Source organism: Colias philodice, chromosome 23, assembly GCF_061535455.1.
Source record: "Colias philodice isolate Cphi_HAF_F1 chromosome 23, ilColPhil1 Martin Lab GWU primary, whole genome shotgun sequence".
Classification (NCBI taxonomy): domain Eukaryota; kingdom Metazoa; phylum Arthropoda; class Insecta; order Lepidoptera; family Pieridae; genus Colias; species Colias philodice.
In genome coordinates, this window is record NC_143108.1 from 2,424,046 (window position 1) to 2,448,202 (window position 24,157).

The 24,157-nt window shown below is 32.8% G+C and overlaps 2 protein-coding genes across 2 annotated transcripts; one reads left to right on the forward strand and one right to left on the reverse strand.

Annotated features, from left to right (window-relative positions):
* On the forward strand, window positions 1–17,187 carry LOC149477901 (stearoyl-CoA desaturase-like). The gene is made up of 6 exons (XM_089709792.1): window positions 1–88; window positions 4,548–4,797; window positions 7,986–8,116; window positions 10,646–10,851; window positions 16,046–16,228; window positions 16,674–17,187. The coding sequence occupies exons 2-6, from the start codon at window positions 4,551–4,553 to the stop codon at window positions 16,918–16,920; spliced, it is 1,014 nt and encodes a 337-aa protein (XP_089565918.1). The 5' UTR covers window positions 1–88; window positions 4,548–4,550; the 3' UTR covers window positions 16,921–17,187.
* Window positions 17,188–17,532: 345 nt separating this feature from the next.
* On the reverse strand, window positions 17,533–22,956 carry LOC149477902 (cytochrome P450 4C1-like). Its single transcript, XM_089709690.1, has 11 exons — window positions 22,862–22,956; window positions 22,284–22,457; window positions 21,461–21,550; window positions 21,101–21,211; window positions 20,592–20,777; window positions 20,081–20,277; window positions 19,744–19,810; window positions 19,318–19,510; window positions 18,818–18,969; window positions 18,346–18,525; window positions 17,533–17,687 (listed from the first exon to the last, which is right to left on the reverse strand). Exons 2-11 carry the CDS (start codon window positions 22,423–22,425, stop codon window positions 17,533–17,535), a joined length of 1,473 nt encoding a protein of 490 aa, XP_089565816.1. The 5' UTR covers window positions 22,426–22,457; window positions 22,862–22,956.
* Window positions 22,957–24,157: the final 1,201 nt, after the last annotated feature.

Genomic DNA, 24,157 nt, shown 5'->3' on the forward strand with positions numbered 1-24,157 from the left:
TGCAAGAAATCACATTCAGTTATTGTAAGTTTATCGTTTGTGACACGCGTTTGGATTTGTGATTGTCGATTATTTAACACGTACTAAGGTATGTTGTATTTATTAATTTTTAGGTGAATAAAAGTACATTAATGAAAGTGGTGGAGTGAAAACAAAAACAATTGAAATTTTACAATAAACCTATTGTTATCTATTGTTATGTTTTGTGAAAACTTAAAAAGCTTTTCAGTAAATAAACATTAACATAAACATTTCAAAAACAATTCAAATTTCAGCCAGTAATCAATACTAAATAGCGCAAACGCTAAGGGAGTAAGCAGAATATAAAGGTTTTATTCCTACGTTTTTTCAGTTATCTTAATTATTGCAATGCATAATTTCAAAACTATGATAACACTGGTCAACAATGATTTTGTTGCCCTGGATGTGAAAGTGGTTTCGAATAATTTAATGCATATAATATATAAATCTATTAATTGTTTTGGTAGATTGGCTCTTGTTTATTTTTAATCCTAATTTTCTTATTAGACCATAAAACGCACCATGAAATAAAACTTAGAAGGTATATTTGTTTAATATCATTTATTTATCACAAAGTTTTAGTAATTGTTTTGTTTTAGTTTTTAATTAATGTACCCTGATACTTTTATTCCATAACTAGCGGTCCGCCCCGGCTTCGCCCGTGGTACATATTTACGTTTTCTCTACATAAAAACCATCCTCGTACTTCAAGGAATATAATAAAAAAAAGAATTATCTAAATCGGTTCAGCCGTTCTCGAGTTATGCGCTTACCAACACATTTTGCGATTCATTTTTATATATAAGATTATTAGTTCCTTTTCGATGCGTTCTTCCTGTTTCTCACAGAAATTTCCCAGATTTACTTACTGGAAATCTATCTAAGAGATTGTGGGGAAAGTGTAGCTTTATGCTCGTATTTGCTCATAGAATATTGAAGTTTTTTAACAACTTTTGCGCAATTTCTTTATAAATTAGTGCTTTAAATTTACCTTAAATTTGCCAATACTATACCTCTCCATAATTTACATTCAGCATTAGTTATTAATTCTGTTAAATTTTAATATAATTTATCAATTTTCGACTCGTCCGTCCTGTAGGGCCATCGGATATTCTTCTTAGGGCCGATTTTTCAATGCTTGTATAAAACTTATCCGTCCAATAAAATATAACACGATAATATTAAAATGTCACGTAAACGAATAAGTTTTATCCAAGCCTTGAAAAATCGGCCCTTATACTTCTAGATTCCTTTCAAGGCCTAAATTCTCATATTTATTAATTATTCCCAATAAATTTGCTTTTTCTAATCCCATTAATAAAAACCACAAGGAATTGGGTGTACCTATCCACTTTTCTGACCAAGTGCTACTCGGTTGCTTCAACTCAATACAAACCGTACATTGTTATTCATAAAAATGATTTTTTAACAGAAAAAAAATATTATTCTGATATTCTACATTCAGTTTTATAGAAATGGGTTATGTCTGAGCGATGAAATGTGCAGAAAACGTAATTCACCAAAAAAATAAACACTTGTTAGTAACCCGTATTCTGAAGAGCCGTAATTAAATATGTATACATAATATGAAAATCCAAATTAAAAAAAACTAGAGCCAATTAAATAATTTTAATGATTACATTCGCAAACTGCCCTGGGTACTTGAAATATATAAATCTGTAGAAATATCCAGGGCAACAAAAAAAATTGTTTTTTTGTTGAGCTGTGTAATCTTTAACTTTAAAAATTCCCTCGATTTTTATAAATTATTATTATAGGACTATAAACTAGACCCAAGACACTATTTTATTATTGTAATATAGTTACCATATTATCTTGATATTTTGGCGGGATTTCTTTAATTTTAAAGGATAATAAAAAAATATATGTAACCTATACATATATATATGTACCGGCCGAATTGATAACCTCCTCCTTTTTTTGAAGTCGGTTAAATTAAAAATATACCTACAAAATAATGTTAGGTACATTAACTGTTCAGACTTTGATTGTGATTTGTGGTAAATATCTAATTATTGTCTTGTTCGATTTTTTACTATTCTTATTATAAAAAGCAAAACTTAAAATTATGACTTTCCATACATTATACAATATAATCACACTTAATTTAGAAGTGACGTAAAAAGCATTTACAACGCAATTTTTAATTTAAAAAGTACTATAGCTTTCCGCCCGCGGCTTCGCCCGCGCTGTATCTATAACCTAATCTTATATAGAAAATTCTCGTCTTATATATAAAATTCTCGTGTCACAATGTTAGTCTGCATACTCCTCCGAAACGGGTGGACCGATTCTCATGAAATTTTCTGTGCATATCGGGTAAGTCTGAGAATCGGCCAACATCTATTTTTCATATGTACCACGGGCGAAGCCGGGGCGGACCGCTAGTAAATTACATAAAAACCTTCCTCTTCAATCACTCTAATCACTGTAAGGCTATATATATATATATATATATATATATATACAGGGTGTCCCACTGTTGGTATACTAAGCTCAAAGGAGGTTATAGTTTTGCATACGCTGAGTACGTAAAAAATACTTAAAAAATTCCAGACGCATGTTTTTTTCAAATAGATGAAATCTTAAAACTCTATGTGTACACCCCTAACAAGCAACCCGCCCAGCTTTGCCACCAGCACGTGGGCTATCGTTTAAGATTATGTTTTCATAGACAAAATGCTCACATTAGAGAAGCGTTATATGCCGGCTGCGCGAAGCCAGAGAAGAAAACATGGATTTTCAGGAAAAATTTAGCAAAAAATTTTTGACGTAATTTTGTTTTTTAAGTATTTTTTTCATGATCAGTGTATGCAAACCTATAAGTCCCTTCGCGCTTAGTATACCAATAGTGTGACACCCTGTATATATGTTTTACAGTCTGTATCTGTATTACCCACTTTTTTATCTTAGAATTTAGGCGTCTAAATTTAGTAGGTATCCTAAAATATTGAATAATATTATTTAATAGCTGTTGTACATAAGCAATATCAGAATTTAATAAGTATATCTTCATATATATATATAAATCTCGTGTCACAATGTTTGTCCTCAATGGACTCCTAAACCACTTAACCGATTATAATAAAATTCGCACACCATGTGCAGTTCGATCCAACTTGAGAGATAGGATAGTTTAAATATGTAGGTACCACGGGCGAAGCCGGGGTGGACCACTAGTGATATTATATAAATCTCGTGTCACAATGTTTGTCCTCAATGGACTCCTAAACCACTTAACCGATTATAATAAAATTCGCACACCATGTGCAGTTCGATCCAACTTGAGAGATAGGATAGTTTAAACATGTAGGTACCACGGGCGAAGCCGGGGCGGACCACTAGTTCATTATAATAAATTCATTATTACTGAAACTTATGTTCAATTAAATATATTATACGTATCCTAGTTTCGTAACAAACCTAGCGATAGTTAGGATAATAATACCCATTAAAACTTTGTAAGACTCAATAAAAGAGCTCACTTTCATTTACCGAGGTCGGTCTTGCAAATTCAATTGTGACTTGACACTTAGAATACTCACAAATCATAAAAAGGTCAACATTAGACCTATACCATTGCATCATTGTAAATTAACAACGTCTTTAAAGAAATGAGATAAAAATTGGCAGCATTCTTCGATGTAATGATGAAATTTAAGAACGACCATTGACCTGTGTCTTCATTAGATAGATGTTCTTTTGGTATGGTATCTCGGATGCATGTGTTCACTGCTTAATATATTATTGCACGCCTCATAAGCGAAGCGTTGAGGTGGGTACTATTGCACGCCTCATAAGCGAAGCGTTGAGGTGGGTACTACTGTCACTTCGCGCAAAACATCTGATTTTTCAAACTTAAAATGTCTTTATGTATCATACATTGCACTTGTAAGATAATAAATACACATACATATTAAGAAAAAACACTATTTTTAACGTTCATGATATTTTTGATGTCATTTTTGTTATTTAAACTAGTTAAAAAACAGTTTAAAAAAGTTCTGTCTTGGACGTCCGTGTGTCTGTATGTGCGGATCCTTTTTCTTGTTAACACGATAGCGACCGAAATACTTTACTAATCGAATCTTTTTTTTTCTCTTACGCTTGAGTATGCTCAGGAATAGAACCCTTTCATTTTTCAGGGTCTGATTCGATGTGGTTTAATTGTTATTAAATAAACAAAAATAATAATTAATAAATATTTATTAAAAAAAAATTATGAGGCGTGCACTTTTGGATTTTCCAAATTATTTACAAGCTGCGCTTCGCGGTTTCACCCGCATGGCTCCGTTCCTGTTGGTCTTAGTGTAATGATATAATATTATAGCCTATATATAGGCTGTTAGATAGCCATGAAGGCCTATATAGCCTTCCTTGATAAATGGGCTGTCTAACACCGAAATAATTTTTCAAATCGGCCCAGTAATTCCTGAGATTAGCGCATTCAAACAAAAAACTCTTCAGCTTTATAATATTAGTATAGATTATCATTTTTATTACAGGCAATGGCGACTCGTACTACCACAATTGAACAGCAAAATGAAATAAAAGAGAATTACTATGACCAAGTATTACCAAAGGAGTCGCATTTTTATCAACCAATCAGAAAGCTGGAAAAAAGAATTGGGTTTATCACACCCATAATTTGGTCTAGTGCAATAATTATAAGCCTGTTCCATTTAATTGTTGTACCATATTTTGCATACTTCTTGTACAGTGGGAGACGATGTCTCAGAAGCACGTTTATATTACGTAAGTAAATAAATATTAAGTATTTAATGTATTATTTTTGAAAAACGTTTAATAGTCTAAGGGATAAGTTGAAAATGGCGAAAAATAGATAAAAGTCTCTTAAAAATACGTAAAAATATTACCTAAAAATGCCGCGCGGAGTCCTATTATAAATAATGGAGATAGAATTCCGGGATTCGGGAGATTTTCGTTGGAATTTTCCTCCTCTTCAAGAATCTTTTTTCAAAATTTCTGAAATGTTAATAATTTCGCAGTTATTAACAATAAACAAAATACCTTTTTTTCAACTTAATTTGTTTATAACTTTTGCAATTTTTTGTGTGCTAATACACATTTCCGATACATTTTTCTAGACGTCATTCCGAATCAAATGAGCTATCGCTCGTATTTTTAAGAGACTTATCTCTATTTTTCGCCATTTTCAACTTATCACTTAGACTATAAAACGCTTTTTGAATAATTAGTAAAGCTAAGAATAGATTCATAAAAATATTTTTTTATATGGGAAAATTTTTAACAAACAAATGAAAAATCAAAAAACTTAATTTTATTCAGGCTTCTGCGTCTAATTAAATATAGACCTAAGTTTATATTTAGGTAATTGCAAACAATTACCTAGCTATGTTTCTCATTTTTTGGACGTGAGTTCCATTAATAATTTAAAAAAACTTCAAATATAAATGAAATATAATAAAAATTTAGAAATACACTGATTATTAAAAATCAATAGGTACTTTAATTCGAATATGTCTTACCTGTAATTAAGCATTTTTCTTACTACCTTATGGCCGTTCCCAATATTTAAACTACGGCTATAGATAGACAGCTATCTCCGATAGCTAGTAAGGTTCTATCTATCGTAAGATAGATACGATATTGGGAACGGCCATTACTGGCTGACAGCTGTCAAAACGTTATTGGGACGCTCAAATAGACAAATTCAAAGAGAAAAATATGCCTCTAGTAAGCAGTTGTCCTAGCGATCAGAGATAGGTTAGCTTATCGCTAGTAAGCTCATTGGGACCGGACGCCAAAACAAAAGATAGCATTTTCTATCTTAGTAGGGTCAAACCGAAGATAGATACGATATTGGGTACGGCCATTAGTAGTTATTACTAACTACCAGTCATATCATAATTGAATCAAAGTATCAAAACAGTATATTTACCTAACCGCAAGTACTAATAAAACCCGGAATATACAAAACAATTATTGTTATAAACGTCACTTGCGTGTGAAATATAGCAATATCAATGTCACAGGCAAATTGTATTATTTCGCCGTTTACAAAAGCTCGGCATTTTGTAATATCTCGAGAATTCGTAATCAGACATTTTTCGTTTGGTTAAGGGGTTGGGTTAGGTCAGGCTCGTGTTATTTAAAACTACACAGAAATAGCGACTGTCTTTTTGTAGGATTTTAGAAAAACTAAATCTTCAGCATATTACATAAACTGCGTTAAAAACAACCGACTTCAAAAACGGAAAAGTACAAAATAAAAAAGATTTGATATCATTAATTACTACATATTATTTAGATGTGCTTTTTATTAAATAGGTTTCTTGTCGGTGCACGGGATTAATACTAAGTGTTTGGCACCGACTTCAAACCTATTTAATAAAAAGCACATCTAAATAATATTATTTGATACTTTTTAGTGTATTTTTCAACACGAATCAAACGAGCCCAATCTCGATAAAGTTGAGTCAATATATTACTTAGTTCCTAAACTATGGCCACCTTCCGATTCCATCATCAAATCAGCTCTATGTCATGATAATGTTTCATCGCTATCCAATTTACATACGTATACAAAATTTCAGCTCAATCGGTTACCGGGAAGTGAATCAAAGTTACTTGATACTGTATTTCAATGAAGTCATCGAGTACAGACAAAAATGTTCATTAAATAAAAACTACTGGGCCTATCCGAATGGACCAATTCGACACCATCCCGCATCGATAAAAAAAGAATCACGTAAATCGGTTAAGAAACCTCGGAGTAATCGGAGTACATACATAAAAAAAAATTATACCGGCCGAATTGATAACCTCCTCCTTTTTTTTGAAGTCGGTTAAAAATGCCGAGCATTTGTAAACGGCAAGATTATACAATTTGCCTGCGACATCAATATGTCGAAGATAATTTTAAACAGTTGACGGTGCAAAACGTGACATATATGAGATATTACGTGTTTCTACGTGATTAACGAAATTTGTTCTATAAACATTATGAGTCGTAATATCTTGATGTTTGTTGGGTATTGTTAAATAGATTGTGGTAATAGTGTTGTCGGTCTTGTAAACATTTTCACGTCAGCCCTTTTTTCGACTATGTTAAAAATTTACAATCTGTACTTTGGAGATAAAGAAAAAGTACAGTGCACTTATGAAAGATTTAATTCTATAAACATACTGAACTACATATTTAGCAATTACAAATAAAATATTTTATTTAACAGAGCATGGGGACGTATAGGATATAAAATTACATCATAAAATATTACTATAAATATATTATATATTTAGGGTAATTTGGTAGTTTGTGATTTCAGATTGCCTATATATACGAAATTTGTTACCTATACAGAATAAATTTTTAGTGTTTTTAATTTTAAATAGATTGTTCAATATTTTTAAAGGGTGTGATCCTTAAAATAATTAATATAAAATACCTAGGCAAAAAAGTTTTAAATTTGAAACAAATAAATACTTACCTATTTCTTAATATTACATAATATTTTTTGTTGTTTGAAAATCGATCGCAATACCTATGCACACATCCGCCTCTTCTAAATTTTTATTTACTTAACAATATTCATAGACTTTCAGGAATTAGCAAATGCGTACGACAAAATTAAATTGGGATAAGGTACCCTGCCTAAAAAAAGTTATAAAATAAATTCCGACTTAAAATACAATAAGAAATAACAATAAACAATATTATATAAAAAAAATATATATGTTATCTGTAGGTAGAAGAAACCCTATCGATGAATTTAAATTTCGTATTCGATATCTGATTTTTATTATTATTTACTATTTATGGCCGATGGACTGACGCTTTTTTTTCTTTTAATATTTAATATAATTTGAATTTTGAAATCTGAATTCCATATCTGCTTTTTATTATCTATGCCCGAGTAACGCTTTTTTCTTTTTATTACAATCTGTGGTTCTCCTTTCAGAATTTATATTTGGATTTATGGCGGGACTCGGTGTCACTGCAGGCGCCCATCGACTTTGGACTCATAAGTCTTACAAAGTGAAAAAGCCTGTAAAAATACTGCTTCTAATATTTTACGCTACAGCCGGCCAGGTAATAAATATAATTACTATCACTATCACTACATAGTATAAAACAAAGTCGCTTTTTCTAACCCTATGTCCCTATGTGTATGTATGCTTAAATCATTAAAACTATACGCAACGGATTTTTAATGTTTTAGTATATAATGTACCTATTAAGTTTTCGGCACAGCGGGCGAAGCGGCCGCGGGCCGCGGCGGACGGAAAGATAGTGACGTATAAAAATGAAATTAGATAATAATTTGTGAAAATTAATTAAAAATAATCTGTTAAAAAACCTTACGAAGTTTTTATGTGATTTCACTTTCTTCAAGATGAAAATTACATATAAGATGTACCTAGAAATGTATGTGAATAAAAAAAAATTTTTAATATACCAATTCTGTGATAAATATTGAATTATTTATGGTCAAACATACACTTAGGTCGTTATATTAATTGTCCATGTCGTAATATTTAAATAATTTTTCAACATGAATACTTAGGTAAGTATATAATATGTACATAAATAATGAATACCTATAGATCTTAGATCATTAACTATAGATACATATTACTGTTATGAAATTATTGTTGTTTTCCTTATTTTGTTTGCATAGAACATTAGTAGGTATTTTATTCTTTTTCCAAATCATATAAGTTCACGGTCGGTCTTAGTTTTGACCTCCTGATACAGTCACGAAATGAATTATAATAATACTAGCGACCCGCCCCGGCTTCGCACGGGTGCAATGCTGATACTAAATACACTACAGAAAAATTGTGAACGTTGTATAGGTATAAAAATATAGCGGCCCGCTCCGGCCTCCGGCATCGCACGGGTATAAAATACATAGACGGGCGGCCGCAAACGCTACGTCCTGCAATTTTTAAATCTGTAATATCTTCGAAAATATTCACTTAAATCATACGGTGTAAAGGGCCATATAGATCAATATTAAATGAACAATGTATCCATGGTATTTAATTGGTTAAGGATTAATGCTGTATTGGTTAAAATCGCTTCGAAAATTAGCCATTATTTGTCGTAAAAAGTAAATGACAAAAAAAAGTTATTGTGGGTTATCCAAAAGAGATAGACATATACCATCGCGGACTTTTCTGTAGACCTATTCAATGTGTATAATACTTAGTACATTATTTTGATAAAACTCGTAGGGTTCAGCCTGCGTTTGCAATGTAAGCGGAATAAATGTAATTTTTTACGACATCACATTAGAAACCTCAAAAATAACAGTACTTCTCCACTACTTAATGGATCTTATTATACATATAAACCTTCCTCTTGAATCACTCTATCTATTAGAAAAAACCGCATCAAAATCCGTTGCGTAGTTTCAAAGATTTAAGCGTACAAAGGGACATAGGGACATAGGGACAGGGAAAGCGACTTTGTTTTATACTATGTAGTGATGATATATGTAAATATTTGTTTATGAATTAAATCTTTTTGTGTATATTGCATAATCTACGTCAGCCAAACGTCAGCATTTTGTGAATAAATTCGAATGTCTACGGATGTGTGACGTAATTTTTCTGAAAATAATGTTATTCAGAAAATATTATCTACTTACCTTCTTATTCGAAAAAAATTGCTACATTAATAAGAAGATAGTAAACCAGCTACAATACCTATATGTATAATATTTTATTTATTATTCATAGTCATCGAGATATAGTGGTAGTAGAGTACTACGTACTACATACTATCTCTATGTTCATAGTAGGTTTATTATGATACAATTTAACGATCTATCGATAATTTAAAAAACAAACGAAAAAATTTATCAAAATCTTCGGGAAAAGAATTGAAATTGCAATTCATTTTGAATGGATCTGTATTCTGTTTACAACATTGTTTATTTAATTCATTTTTATCGCAATCAAAAGGCAATCAATTAGAATCCTAATAATGCGATAACAACGTAATAAAATAGGTAAATACAGAACTGTGATATTACAAAAGTATTGTTCAATATAACACCTTCTATGTGTGAATTAACATAGAGAGAAATTGCTATGTTATTGCCTGACAATATTTGATGTCAAGGTCCGGTTGGTACCTACCATGCGGTCATTTTTTTTAATTTTTGTGATGAATTGTTGGGAAATTATTGATTTATGAACCGGAGTTTTAGTGTGATTTATTTTATTTAGTTTTATTTGGTAACAGGAAAATTGCATATGCTCTTAGTTATATACTTAAATATTTCAAGCGTTTATCCAGCCAACAATAATCTAAAGCTCTTTTAGAACCACTTGTATCGTTAAAGTGTTCATCACACAAATATTTGCCCTGGGTGGGAATCGAACCCACGACCAGTGGCTTGGAACGCGAGGTCACTACCAACCAAGCCAACCAGCCAGTCAAAATTGATACATACAATGGGGATCCTAGTGTGGGAACTAGTGTATCTTTATAAAGTGCCAATTATTTATATGCAATTTCTTTTTATTATATTCAAAGCTTATTGTACACTGTATTATGAAAAAAATAAACGATTTTTATTTTTTTTACATTTTATTTCTAAATTCCCAGAACAACCTTTACAACTGGGTCCGCGACCATCGCTTACACCACAAGAAGTCAGAAACATTTGCTGATCCTCACGACGCGAACCGAGGATTTTTCTTCTCCCACGTGGGTTGGCTGATGATGAAGAAGCATCCTCATGTTATATCTGAAGGGTCCAAGATTGACATGAGCGATATAACCAGTGACCCTATGCTGGTGTTCTTTAATCGGTAAGTTTTCATAAGAAAATACCTTCGGCGTTGCCCATTACAGAAAGATTTATAGTAGGGGAGCCCAAGAGGGGATTTTGGGATTTACTCGAGCGCGTCAGATTTTTTTTTTTTTTTTTTTTATTTTATTAATTTACCATTTAGTAACACTATATAACCTTTACAAATTTTCGCCAAACTGTAAAACAGTTTGTTGGCGTTGCGCTCCTACTTATTATAGATTAGCCTAGGTTATACATTGCCAAATTAGTTAGTTGATAAACAAACACTTAAATACCGCTATAAATGACATACATAGTATAAAACAAAGTTTACATAGTATAAAACAAAGTCACATTTCTCTGTACCTATGTATGCTTAAATCTACAAAACTAAGTAACTGATTTTGATGCAGTTTTTTTTTTTTTTTTTTTTTTTTTTTTTTCTGTTAGAGTGATTCGACAAGATGAAGGCTTCAGTATAATATAAATAATCTATATTATGTTAAGTTTAGCAGCCAACGCGGGCGAAGCCGCGGGCGGAAAGCTAATACATACTAGATATATTTTGACAAAATGTATTTTTTTAATTTACTCTTTACAGATCCTATTTTTAATTTATTATCGTCTAGTAAAATCGGGTACATGTTACAAATTTTTGGTATATAATATTTTCTAGATCGCTGGTCATAACAATTTTTTGTTATTGGTACATAAAATTTTCTTACTTTTGACGCTCTTGTATTAAATCTAAACTATTTAACAATCTTAAATTCATTACTATAGTACGTGTCTATTGCATTTAAATATATAGCCTTATAATTTACAGGTAAGATGTTACAATGGGGAAATAATTTGTCATAATTATTTTTAAATTTCTTTCGAACTTTCTTATGAACTAAATACTTAAGTAATCTTTCTTGTAGGTTCTTTATTTGATCTAAGTATGTTTTAAAAGTTAGGCCATAACAACTCAGTCCATAACTTATTATTGAGTCAGCAAGTGCATAGTAAACAGCGTACAGAGTATGTTTATTTAAAATCCGACTTAGGTAGTAAAACTGTCCCAAGACTGATCTCAAACGATTACACACATAATTTACATGTAATTTCCAATTAAAGTGTTTATCAATTGTCAACCCCAAATATTTAATATTGTCAACGACATCCAACTTACTACATACCGGTCAAATGTGGCTACTTGACCACATTTTTTTACTTTTTCTTAGCTAACTTATTTATGTTAAACTTTTATTAACATTTTATGATTTGTTCATGTCATGAATGATTTCATCATTCACTTTTACTAGGTATTTATTTAAAATATATTGAATCTGACATTATTTACAAATAAACGTAATACAGGTCAAGTTGACACTGATGTGGTATCTTGACCTTGCACATCAGTTTTCATAGGTAGATGCTTAACATTCTTGTTTTAGGCTAAGTTGCTATTATTTTTTAAGTCTTCGACTTTTTAAATATTGCAGCCCGAAGCTTTACAATAAACTGTTAGGCTCTGGCTACCTGGTCAAGTTGCCACGGGATTTGTAATGATTTCATACAAAGCATTACATGTCGGATAGGGTTATCACAAACAAGACACAAATTTTAATGAACTATTTATTTATTAAACTAAATTTAATACATATGTATATGTATATTACTTAATACTTATAGGTATTTATTAATAGGTAAGGAAATATTTATTTTTCATTAGAAATATGCTAAATCGTTGTCATCAAAGAGAGTATAAGTATTTGGATTGTCCGAAATTTGCAGCAAATTTATTGATTTTATTATGCAAAACTCGAAACATAAAAAAAAGGAAAAAATGCAGTCACGTTATTTTTTTGTGTCAACCCTAGGTGTCGGTCAAGTTGCCACGCAGCGGTCAATGGCAACTTGACCTAACCTGAGGCATCAATGCCCAAGCAAATATTTCGACAGATGAGCCTAAAATTGGATAGTTTCCACTGTAAAATCAATCTCTAGGGTTTATTACACAACATATCAAAACTCTACTCACCTGAGATGTGCAGTTTAAGCTCTACAAACATAATAATACTGACACCGGCAAAAGATCCTTAGTCACAGTCACACTTCGATACGTTATATTGCGAGAACCAACAGCGTTACCGCTTTAAAATTAAAATATGTTGCCAATTAATATTTTAAAAACCTACCAACATCGATACGTTAGGTCAGTTTGCTTTCAATTCTACAAAATTTGATATTTTGTTGTTAAACGGAAGGTGTGGTCAAGTTGTCAAGTAAAGGTCAAGTAGCCACATTTGACGGTACACAGTTAGTTTTATTATTATGAAAACATTCATATGTGTGGCCTATTAAATTAATTTGAAAAGCTGAATTTTTAGCATTTTTATTGTGTGGTGAATAAATATATAGACATTTTGTTTTTTGTATATTGAGAATTATACCATTGTCATGTGCCCACTTACACACGTTCTCGAAATCCCTCTGTACTCTGTCCACCATGACTGCTGTGTCGTTGCCGGCGAGCAGCAGGCACATGTCATCTGCATACATACAAACCCTACAGTTCTTGACCACATTCGACACGCTGTTCACGTGCATAATATAACCAACCGGGCCGAAAACGGAGCCAGTCGGGACTCCTAACTCCACAGGTATCTCAGCTCCAGTCGTTCCATTGATGACGGTACGTAAAGTTCTATTCGCCAAATATTCTCGGAACCATTGGTTAATTGGTCCCCTTACCCCACATTCGTCCATAGCCTGTAAAAGCTGCTCGTGGCCCAGCGTGTCGAATGCTTTTTTATAATCTATAAACAGTGCCAGGACCCGCTGCCCACCGCCAAGCCCTGTGTTCACATAATCTGAAAAGTCAGTTAAAGCCGACGCAGTACTACGACCCTTCCGGAAACCATGCTGTGTTTGAGACAATACATTATTACTTTCCAAAAAAGAACTTATTTGTTGAATAATTATTTTTTCTACAATTTTATTAATTACGCACAAGATGGCTATAGGTCTGTAATTAGAATAATCCAAATGACTACCATGTTTATATATTGGCCTAATTAGAGATTTCTTTAATTCTGTTGGGTATTTTCCATTTGATATACACATATTTATAAAATTTGCCAAAACGGGACTGACTTTTTCTTTAACATATTTTAAATCTTGAACCCTAATTTTGTCTATGCCTGGGGCTTTATCACAGCTTAATTTGTCAATAACCTTCTTAACCTTCTCTTTGCTCACTTTTAAAAATCTAAAAGAAACATTACTCGTTTTAACATATTCATTACGATCTAAAAATTTTTGATTACATTTATGTTTTATACTTACAATTTCTTGTGTAAATGTTTTTGAAAAATTATTACATATACTCTCAATGTTCTCATTCTCGCCCAAATATTTCATTATTGTCGCATCTACATTATTTTTGCTACGTCCCAGCCATTCATTAATTTTACACCATATTTTTCTAAAATCCCCTTCACATTTTTGTAGTTCCCCCTGCTTATATTTATTTTTGGCAGCATTTATAATTTTATTTGTTTTATTTCTATACCTAGTATATTCTAACCTCTTATTCATATTTTTAGGATATTTTTTCCAAGTTCTGAATAGTTCATCTCTTCGCTCAATCATTCCCTTAATTTTTTTAGTTACCCATGGTTGTGTTTCCCTATGAGAATTTTGTACAATTGCCACTTTAGAAGAATTATAAATGCTGCCAAACAACGAACTCAATGTTTCATACAACATCAATGGGCAATTTAATGTCAACAATTCCGACCAATCAACATTATCTAATTTACTTTTAACTAATTTATTACACAAAGTATACTTTAATGTCGGTACATATGGTTCACAAACGTTTGGCACGAGATCTAAGCGCGTTCCTATCAGGTGATGATCTGACAGCTTACAGGTGAGCATGTGTGCAGAGACGCTCGCCGCGTTGCGCGTGCGCACCCACACATGGTCAATGCACGACGACTGCACGACGCCGTCAACGATCGCCTCGCGCGTAATCTCACTCGCCGGTATTGCACATCTTAAGCCGTATTCACACATCATATTCTTATATTGTGAAATTGTGTTATTCAGTCTGTTGTTTAACAAGTCCAAGTTTACGTCACCTATGAATAATATATCATCCGATGGTAATATCTGCTTAAGTAGAAGATCACACTCACTCAAAAATTGCAATCTATTGGAGTTCGGCGGTCGGTAGGTTGCAATTATGTGAACTATGTTTTTGTCTGTTTTTAATTTTCCAACTAGTATTTCCGAGGCTGAAGTTTCTTTTATGTCTGCGTAAAAATTCAATGAGTTCTTAGAGTATATCAATAAGCCCCCTCCCCTTTTATTTTCTCTTGTATTTGCATGTAAGTTGTATTGCGGTATTTTATAAAACGATAATTCTTCTTTTTTTACATTTACTTCCGATAGTATTATTATATCTATTTTTTCATCGCAAAGTTGTAGTAAGACCATAAATTCACTAAAGTGTTTTCTTAATGATCTTTAATTTAATGATTACTATAAGGGACGGTACCTTAGCTATTCATTAGTACCTCTAGTCAATATGAGCAGTTATGGTTGGTGGGTGCGCTCAGGGGCCCCGCTGGAAAATTTGAATAATCCATAATTTCCTAAGGTTGAGCTCGAATCGTCAGATTAGCGAAATGGGGACTTCTTATATTGTAATTAACCCCCCCATATATTAATCTGACGCGCTCGAATAATATTACTTAAATTTTTTACCCTTTCTTCATAGCGATTAAATCGCCACTTAAATCGTCAGATTAACGTATACTTTTTTTCAGTGACGTCCTGGAGCATGCAAAATATCAATATCTAACGCGCTTGAGTATTTCCAAGCCAATTTTTTTCTTTTTTAAATTAAAAAAAATCAAAAAACCCTTCCCCACCGCTAAAAGTGAAAACATTATAGGACCTTTTTTTCTCGCTATGGTCTAATCTACCAATTCTAATAGGTTCCCGTGACGCTCGAGTAAATCCACATTTAGCATCCTGGGCTCCCCTACTATAAGTGTTAAAATCTATTTAGTTAGTACGTTGGTTAAAACCTATATTGACTGAATGTCTGCTCTTTAAATCAGTCAATAAGGTTATTGACTGGTTCAGGGTTTTGACTGTAGCATATATAATTCACTTGCATGAGTAAATTATTAATGAAATAATTTCTATTTCAGGTACTTCAATACCTTCAAATTCATATTCTGCTTCCTGATACCCATAGTTATACCAGTTTATATGTTTGGAGAGGAATTATTTGTATCTGTACTGTCGACTTTAGTACGCTATATTGCATCTTTGAATGCGACATGGTCCGTTAATAGCTTCGCACATTTGCATGGATTGAAGCCTTATGATAAGTACGTATGTCGTAGTATTTTCTAGTGTATGATTTTACCCGACTATTATACATTTAGAAATTGAAGATTTTAATGGATTTTAAACGCCGTTAAAAATTAAAATGTTTAATTTCTATTATTATGGTAATTTTTTGTTGTTACATTTTTTGTGCAACTGTTGATCAACAATGTTGCTGGAAACTTTGTCTCAAGGTTTAAATTTATTTACTACTAGCTGTGTACCCGGTTTTACTGACTCCTATTGGTCTTAGCGTGATGATATTATGTAACCTGTAGCCTTCCTCGATAAAGGGGCTATCAAACACCGAAATAATTTTTCAAATCGGACAAGTAGGTAGTTCCTGAGATTAGCGCGTTCAAACAAACAAACAAACTCTTCAGCTTTATAATATTATATAGTAAGTATAGTATAGATACTTTCACATTTAACATTTTGTTTTTTCAGGGACATAATGCCATCAGAAAACAATATTGTATCAATATTTGCGCTTGGTGAAGGTTGGCATAACTACCATCATACCTTCCCCTGGGATTACAAAGCAGCTGAGTTGCCATATTTCATCAATTTAACGACTATTTTCCTAGATTTACTAGCGTTTACAGGTTTAGTATATGATTTGAAACAGGCTTCTCCTGCTCTTATAAAAGCCGTGTCAGAAAAAAATGGAGACGACAGTCGAAAACTTGATTAGGAATAAAATATAAGGTTTTTATATGTGATGTTTTAAATTATTTTAATGATGTGATAAGTTAAAGAATTTGGTGTTAGTATTTTCAGTTAAGTTTGTAACGGCTGTTGAATTATATCTTTTAGAGCTAGCGCACAAGAGCAACTTTTGTCTCCGCAACTATTTTGTCTCTCCCATCAACTCTATGGGCTAGTAAGAAAGTGCGCGCACGTAGCGACGCAACTGCCCATAGAGTTGATAGGAGAGACAAAAGTTGCTCTTGCGCGCTAGCTCTAATATTTTTTTTTAATATTTGTGATATAACGGGAACTATGTTTTGAAATGTGAACAAGTTACTTTTAAATAGTTATATTTATTTTGTATAATTTTAGTTGAGTACTTGCATTTTGGATGGTGACGTTCAATAAAGAAATAAAAAACAATATATATCTGGTATCATTTATTTACAGTTTTTTTACATCAATGTACATTAAAATTATTTACATCTAAATAACACAAGTTCTACTACGTTCTACCACAGATTACTAAATACTACGTAAGTTCTTTAATTACGAAATTCAATTTTGATGAGATTTCAAACATTATAGACCATAATTCTTTATTCTATTCTGTTTGTTAACTTCTTCTTTCTATGCTTATATAATGGCCTTCTTCAGGTTTTAGCATCACGTCAATTTTCAGCACCAATTTTGTATGGTCTCCTTTTACCTTATAGTGACGCATGAGATGTGCGAGTGATGTCTTCATCGACATATAGGCGTATGATTTACCTGCAAATAATTACATGAGTAAGTACATAAGGAATATTCTAGATGATTCATGAGGTTTTACATTTTTTTAGGAGCTTTGAAATGAATGGGAAAGTTCTCTATCGATTACGCTTTATGCCTAAACTCCCCAACCAATTTTAATGATATTATGTACTTGCTGCGCAAAACTTTCAACACTTTGTCCAAGAAGTTTGCCAGGCGCTAAACACTTAGGCATTGAGGAAGGAACTGATTTTGTCAAACCAAGCATGGGAGTGAAAAAGAGAGTAGGTATAAAGGGAATAACATGTATAGAGAACTTTCCATGGTAACGTGAACAACAACAATCATAAACTTGTACTAAAGTCTAAAATGCTAGCCATGACATAATATTTGCTAAAGGACGACAATCCGTCTATGTACTTATTTATACATATACACAGCACATATTGTGACTGATGATTACTGTTGTATAATAAATTCAAATATTTTCACTATTCATTGAATGCGATATAAAAATAATTGCGTTTCTTTACTGAAAATAGTATCTTGGCAGAAAACATAAATAAAAGCCTTAGCCATAGGTATTCATCTTCCCATCGGCAAACGCGGTACAGCAGTCCGGCAACGTCGCTAAAAACTGAAGTACTATGGGCAGATAATACGAATAAATACATACCAATACATATCCTTCTTCCCATATTAAACGCGGCAAATGCAGTAGGGCAGTCCGGCAACGTCGCAGGGTTCAGCCATCTTTCTGGCTTGAATTCCTCCGCGTCTAGACCCCACATCGGATGCCTGTGGATGCCGTGCACGAACATGAAACAGGTACGGCCTTTGGATAGTGTGCAGTGCTCTGGAAAGACACGTTTTATTCAGTACAATACCTATCACGTAATAAAACTAGGAAGGCTTCCAGCAGGAAAAATTCTAAATATTGCCGCTATCAAAATCAATCGTAAGCTTGTTTAGGTAGAAAATATCAGTATATTATAAGCACGATGTATTCAAATTAATTATTATCCAATCCTATTTAGTGAATAAAAACCTTAGAAACCCGTACCCGGGTTGATTGATTCAGAAAAAATTAAAGTCCACTTATTACTAATTTTATGCTTTACTAGTTATAATGTTCAAGCTTAACTTACTCAATTTAAGATCTCGATCAAGTATTCTAGCTGTCACAGGAACGATTGGGAATATCCTCATGCTCTCCTTCAAAACCGCTTCCAAATAAATCAATTGCGAGAGATCCTGTTTGGTGACGTCACGATCATCGTTGCCAAAGACTTCACGTAATCTGAAAATAATATTTAAGCATTTATCAAAAGAAAAGAAGCACGCAATCTCTAAGTAGTTTTTCTTCATCTTTAACTCTACCCTGAGGCGGAGTATTTCGACGGATTATGAGCGCGAGCTAGACGCGGGCAACAGCTAGTACCTATTATAAATGGTATCAGAATTTTTGCAAATTGTTTGGCCATTTTTTATAATTTACAGTTTTTTACTGCTTTCCGAATCGGTGGTAAATGTTAAAAATATGTAATGACGATTCGAAAGTGCTTCTATAAGAAGTCTTATTAAATAAATAAATGTTTGTGTTGAGTTTCGTTTATTATTGACTGCAAATTATTAAATTGCGACTTACTCCTCAAAGATCTTCTCCTGAACATGCGGGTGGGATCCTATCAACACCAGGGTGAACATAAGCACGCTAGCTGACGTATCATGGCCGCCTACAATCATTGTGTCTACATGCTCCTGTATTTCACGATCGTTGAACGCTCCCTTCTCCACTGCTAACTCTAGTAGAAGATCCATGAATGGCTTGAATTTTGTACCTGAAATGAAGGCAGGATTTAGAAAATTACATGGTCAATGTAAAGCTTAGTATAGGAAATCGCACTGCAGTAGACTGATCTCTTATAATACAGAAATTAGAATGAGAAAGAACTAAGATATGAAACAGAATAATTACTCTTACCTGAAAGAGAAGAAGAATAGGTTGCATTGTATCTTACCTGCGACCGCTTATAATTAAAGTTACTTATATTGTGAAAATTTAAATAGGTACCTGTTTTATCTTCTTTGTTACCAGATTCCAAACTTTTCAAGTAATCAGCTTTCCGTTTTTGAAGTACCTAAAATTAAAAAATAAAGTAGAGAAAGTAGTTGAGAAAAACAGCTGTATGAACATTTTTATTATTTATTTAATTAATGTTAGGCATAGCAGCAGCATATTTAATAATTACCTATCCAATTAGTTTTATTCGTGCATAGAAGACTTTAAAACTATTAATTACAAAAAAATACATGTTTTTAGTAGTGGTAGTAGTAGCAACTTCGACAGGTGATTTTCTTCACGTGACACTCATAAAGGTACTACATCTATTAAAGGTAAAATAGCTTACTGTATAAGACATGTTATGTAAAATCTTGAGCAGATTGTCCTGTTTCCTGCGCAACGCTGACAGGCTGTATATAAAATGGTTGTGGAGCCAAAACTTCTGGAACCTTTCCACGAAGACGTTGAATATCTGCTCTGTTGCTTGCACGTATTGGCTGTTTAGAACACTTTTTTCGGTGAAGTCTATTCCCAATGCTGTTACTGTAATAAAAAAAAATCAACTCCTGAGTTTAATGCGTTGCATATTATAGACTTCCATAAAACTGACAACGACTATTATTACATTCAAACTGAACCACTTGTAATGACTTTTTGCAGCAAGTTTGCAAGTTACTAATATTAACAGGTTGGCATTTACCTATTATGATGTGGAAATAGGAGATTTTTCAACTCGTGGAACAAATCTCTTTTTGAATCACTTAGTATCATTACCGTAGTTTCCAACACCATGAGCAAAGATCATGCAAGTGCAGTTATAGCTGTAAAAAATTATGTCCTTAAAATAAGCTACTCACAACAAATAGTCTCCAAAGCATTATGGCGAGTATACACCCAGTGGTCAAACGGTCCCTTTCCAACTTCCTTCGACAGTTCCTGGACTAGCCTTCGAGACTGGCTGTTGAAGACGCCCAGAAATCCGTCCAGCACAATAGAACTGAACGCTGGGTTCAGTAGACGGCGATGGTGCTTCCAAATGGATACTAGAATATGGAATAAAACTATTAACTACGAAGTGAAATTCCAAAGACCTCGAAAAGGCTAATGCGTATGATCATAAGTAATGGCATTTTGTTATGAAAAATCGTATTATAAGTGAGCTTTAAAAATTTGCTATTATGAATACATAGACCTGCAAGTACAAACGACACACAATATATTGAGATATTTAAACTAGAGACAATCGCCAGAGCAGGTTCTTCTGTAAGAGAAGAATTCGTTCAATGGAACACAGAACATAGGAATAAGAAAGCGCAAGATATTATTCAGTCATAATTACTTCAGAAATTTTGCAATTTTTACTTACACTTGCCAGTCACCAATCCTTCTCCAAGCCAAGGCTTAGCAAATTCGTAAAAAGTATCCTTTTGTAAGCATGAGTTTGCTACCGTCAACGCATCATCTGGATCGCATACGACTGGAATAAAATATAATATTTAGTTATCGTCAATTATTTCTTAAAAAGAGGAGAAATTAATGATGATTTAGGACAAGTTGAGGATCCAATTTTATCAAATAAATTATAAAGCTGCTGTTTTCATTGATTTATTTTAAGATTATACAAGACATTAGAAAAAAATATTTAAAGATCTAGAGACTCGTTCTACACTCGAAGTCCAATAAACAAGAAAGTATAAATCGGTATAGTAAAAGAATAATGACTCACTATAAATAGTACGTGGTCCTATTGTAGCAGACAGCACCCCTCCAAGCCGTAGACACTCATAGGAGAGCTCTTTCACTGTGGTCCATAATTCTGAAATATTAATATTATTTAAACATATTTTCATAATGTGAAAACAACTGTTAAATGTTACAAAAAAATATTATTCTTAATCGTGTTTCAGAAAACAATAACTAAGTTACGTTAACTTTTCCTGTTCTCGGAAGATACCCAGGCGATTTTATTTTCAGTAATGACCTTTAGAAAATTTTGCAACGGTCTCGATATTTTTATGAAATAGAGCGTGTGTAATTTGTTTCAATACATTGTTTTTTGACTGGTCAGTGGTCACTCGAGAGAATGTTGTTAGAAATATAGTTCAAAAGAGTATCTGTGTGCGCGCGTACATGTATACACAATATATCAACACACACATGCACATTGCACAACCGTGTGTGTGTGTGAAATATGAATGAGAGGGTAAATTAAATTAAATGAGAAAGTGTATTTGTGTGAGGCAATGAACGAATGTTGAACGAAATCCTTTTATCCTTACCTAACAGAAATGCGATGGTGTGTTACGTTATTTGTAAGTTTAGAAATGCGTGTGACTTTTATGACTGGGGGTAGTAGATAGTGATATTATAGGTTACTTTTCACAGTGGTGAAACATCTGATTCCCATGGGAATTTCTTTTGACCACATAGGCGAAGCCGCTACGTACCTATAAGTTACCCAACTATATATTATGTAAAAGAAAAACTACCTACTTACTAAATATTACTAAACTATTACTACTAGAAAAACGGAATCCTTATCTACTTACGAACACTATCTCCAACAAGTAAATGGGCATGACCGACTAGAGGCAATCCCCCGGGAATGGCGGGAGGTTCGTGATAATTCTTTTTTATCCTGGACCACGCCCATAGACCACAGATAATTATAATCAGTATTATCGCCAACATGTTTACACGACATGGGTTTATGTAGCTGTATCCTGTCAAAGAAAGAAGAAAAAATAGTAGGATTTCTAATTGAGGCTTCATTAATTGAAAAAACAGTTGTAAACCAATACAAAAATAGGCTTCAGCCTCTTATTGCATCTGTCTGATAATATTCATTAAAGTCGGTCCAGCAATTTGAGGTAAACGGAACGGGTATAAATATACATATAAACACTGCACAATTAGTAGTAGGGAAGTCATACTGCTGGTATTTTACGTTTCTATTTTAAACGCTATTTTTTACGGTATTTTAAGTAAACAATTAAACACAAAGAAGATAGTATAAATGCTTTAGATTTTCCCTCCATTGTCACTTCCACAACTTGCGTTTAGATATACGCTCTAGAGACAAACGGACAAACACAAAACTTTAATCACTTCACAACACAAATATTACCTTTATAATTTAAGGATAGAGTACACAACACTATTGTTTAAACTGCACAGGATTTGTGATTTCCTGTATTAGTCTTTATAATGTGTAAGTTCTGTTTCCGCTGAGCCAACGGTTTCACATTGACTGGCTGTTGCAATGCACGAATTTGCTTTGAAGTTCACTGAAATAGTGTATTTAGATGGATATTGTTACCTTTATTTAATAATTTGCCGTTGCTCCAAAGTTAACCGGTTGGTCTACGGCTACGTCATTCCTAAATGGTTAGTGAAATAAGAAAGAAAATGCTCTACATTCTACAAACATGAAATATAGAAAAATTCAAAGATGAACAAGATTTCCGGAATAAAACCTATCCTATGTGTCAATCCAAGTTACCCTCTATATGTGTGCTAAATTTCATTCTAATTGGTTCAGTATTGTTTGCATGAAAGAGTTAAACATAGGTACACATACACGCATTCTTACCAACTTTCGCATTTATTTAGTAGGAGGTCTAGCCCAGGACGCTAAGTGTTTATTGTAACAAGGATCGCGAACATTCGTGCCTACGTGACATATTATGCGAATACACCAGCAAACAGCCCTTACGCCATTCTATTGATTTCGTTAAGCAAATCGATCCAATATTTGCGTCAATATGTGCAACTTCCGTTGGCCACGGCCACGCGTAGGCCATTTTTAATTTTGCTCCACTTAAATAAATTAACCGCATTCGTGTTATAACAATAGGTTGACAGGTTTTAAACCAAATATAGTCTTCTAACTGTATAGGTCAAAGGTAATTCTCATGGCAATGAGATGTTTTACAACCTGCTCTAATTATTGATCATCTACGGACAAAAAAATTATACCATAAAATCGCTGTCTGAAAGAAAATAAACATAGTTTCATCTTTCGCATAATTTATATTGCTAATTACGGAATTGTTTAATATTGTCTGAAAAATACACTTTACCTAATAGTAAATTTGTTTGAAAATTAATATTGGTAACTGGTTCATTTGACGAATTTATTAAGGAACTCGATATACATATCATGATTAAAATCAATGTTTTATCGTGAATCGAGATCACCGTGTTTTTTACGTTTTATAAATACTGCATTATAATCGTGCTCGACTCACTGGAGATTTCTCATTTAAAATTTACAGTCAACTTAGTTTACATATCTTCATGTAAAAATGGTAGGATATTTAAAGGTATACACGATTTAATAAATCAAGTTTTAATATGAACACGCTCTGCATTCATAAATAGAATTCCAAATTATGCATAATATTTTAAAAGGATAGTGAGG

Bases quoted from the DNA above. Each gene is read 5' to 3' on its own strand.
- LOC149477901 (XM_089709792.1), top strand. From the start codon at position 4,551: ATGGCGACTCGTACTACCACAATTGAACAGCAAAATGAAATAAAAGAG. The intron at 4,798-7,985 runs GTAAGTAAATAA...TTCTCCTTTCAG, and splicing joins CAGAAGCACGTTTATATTAC to AATTTATATTTGGATTTATG. The intron at 16,229-16,673 runs GTACGTATGTCG...TTGTTTTTTCAG, and splicing joins GGATTGAAGCCTTATGATAA to GGACATAATGCCATCAGAAA.
- LOC149477902 (XM_089709690.1), bottom strand. From the start codon at position 22,425: ATGTTGGCGATAATACTGATTATAATTATCTGTGGTCTATGGGCGTGG. The intron at 20,278-20,591 runs GTGAGTAGCTTA...TTTTTATTACAG, and splicing joins TGCTTTGGAGACTATTTGTT to TAACAGCATTGGGAATAGAC. The intron at 18,526-18,817 runs GTAAGTTAAGCT...GTGTCTTTCCAG, and splicing joins TGATCGAGATCTTAAATTGA to AGCACTGCACACTATCCAAA.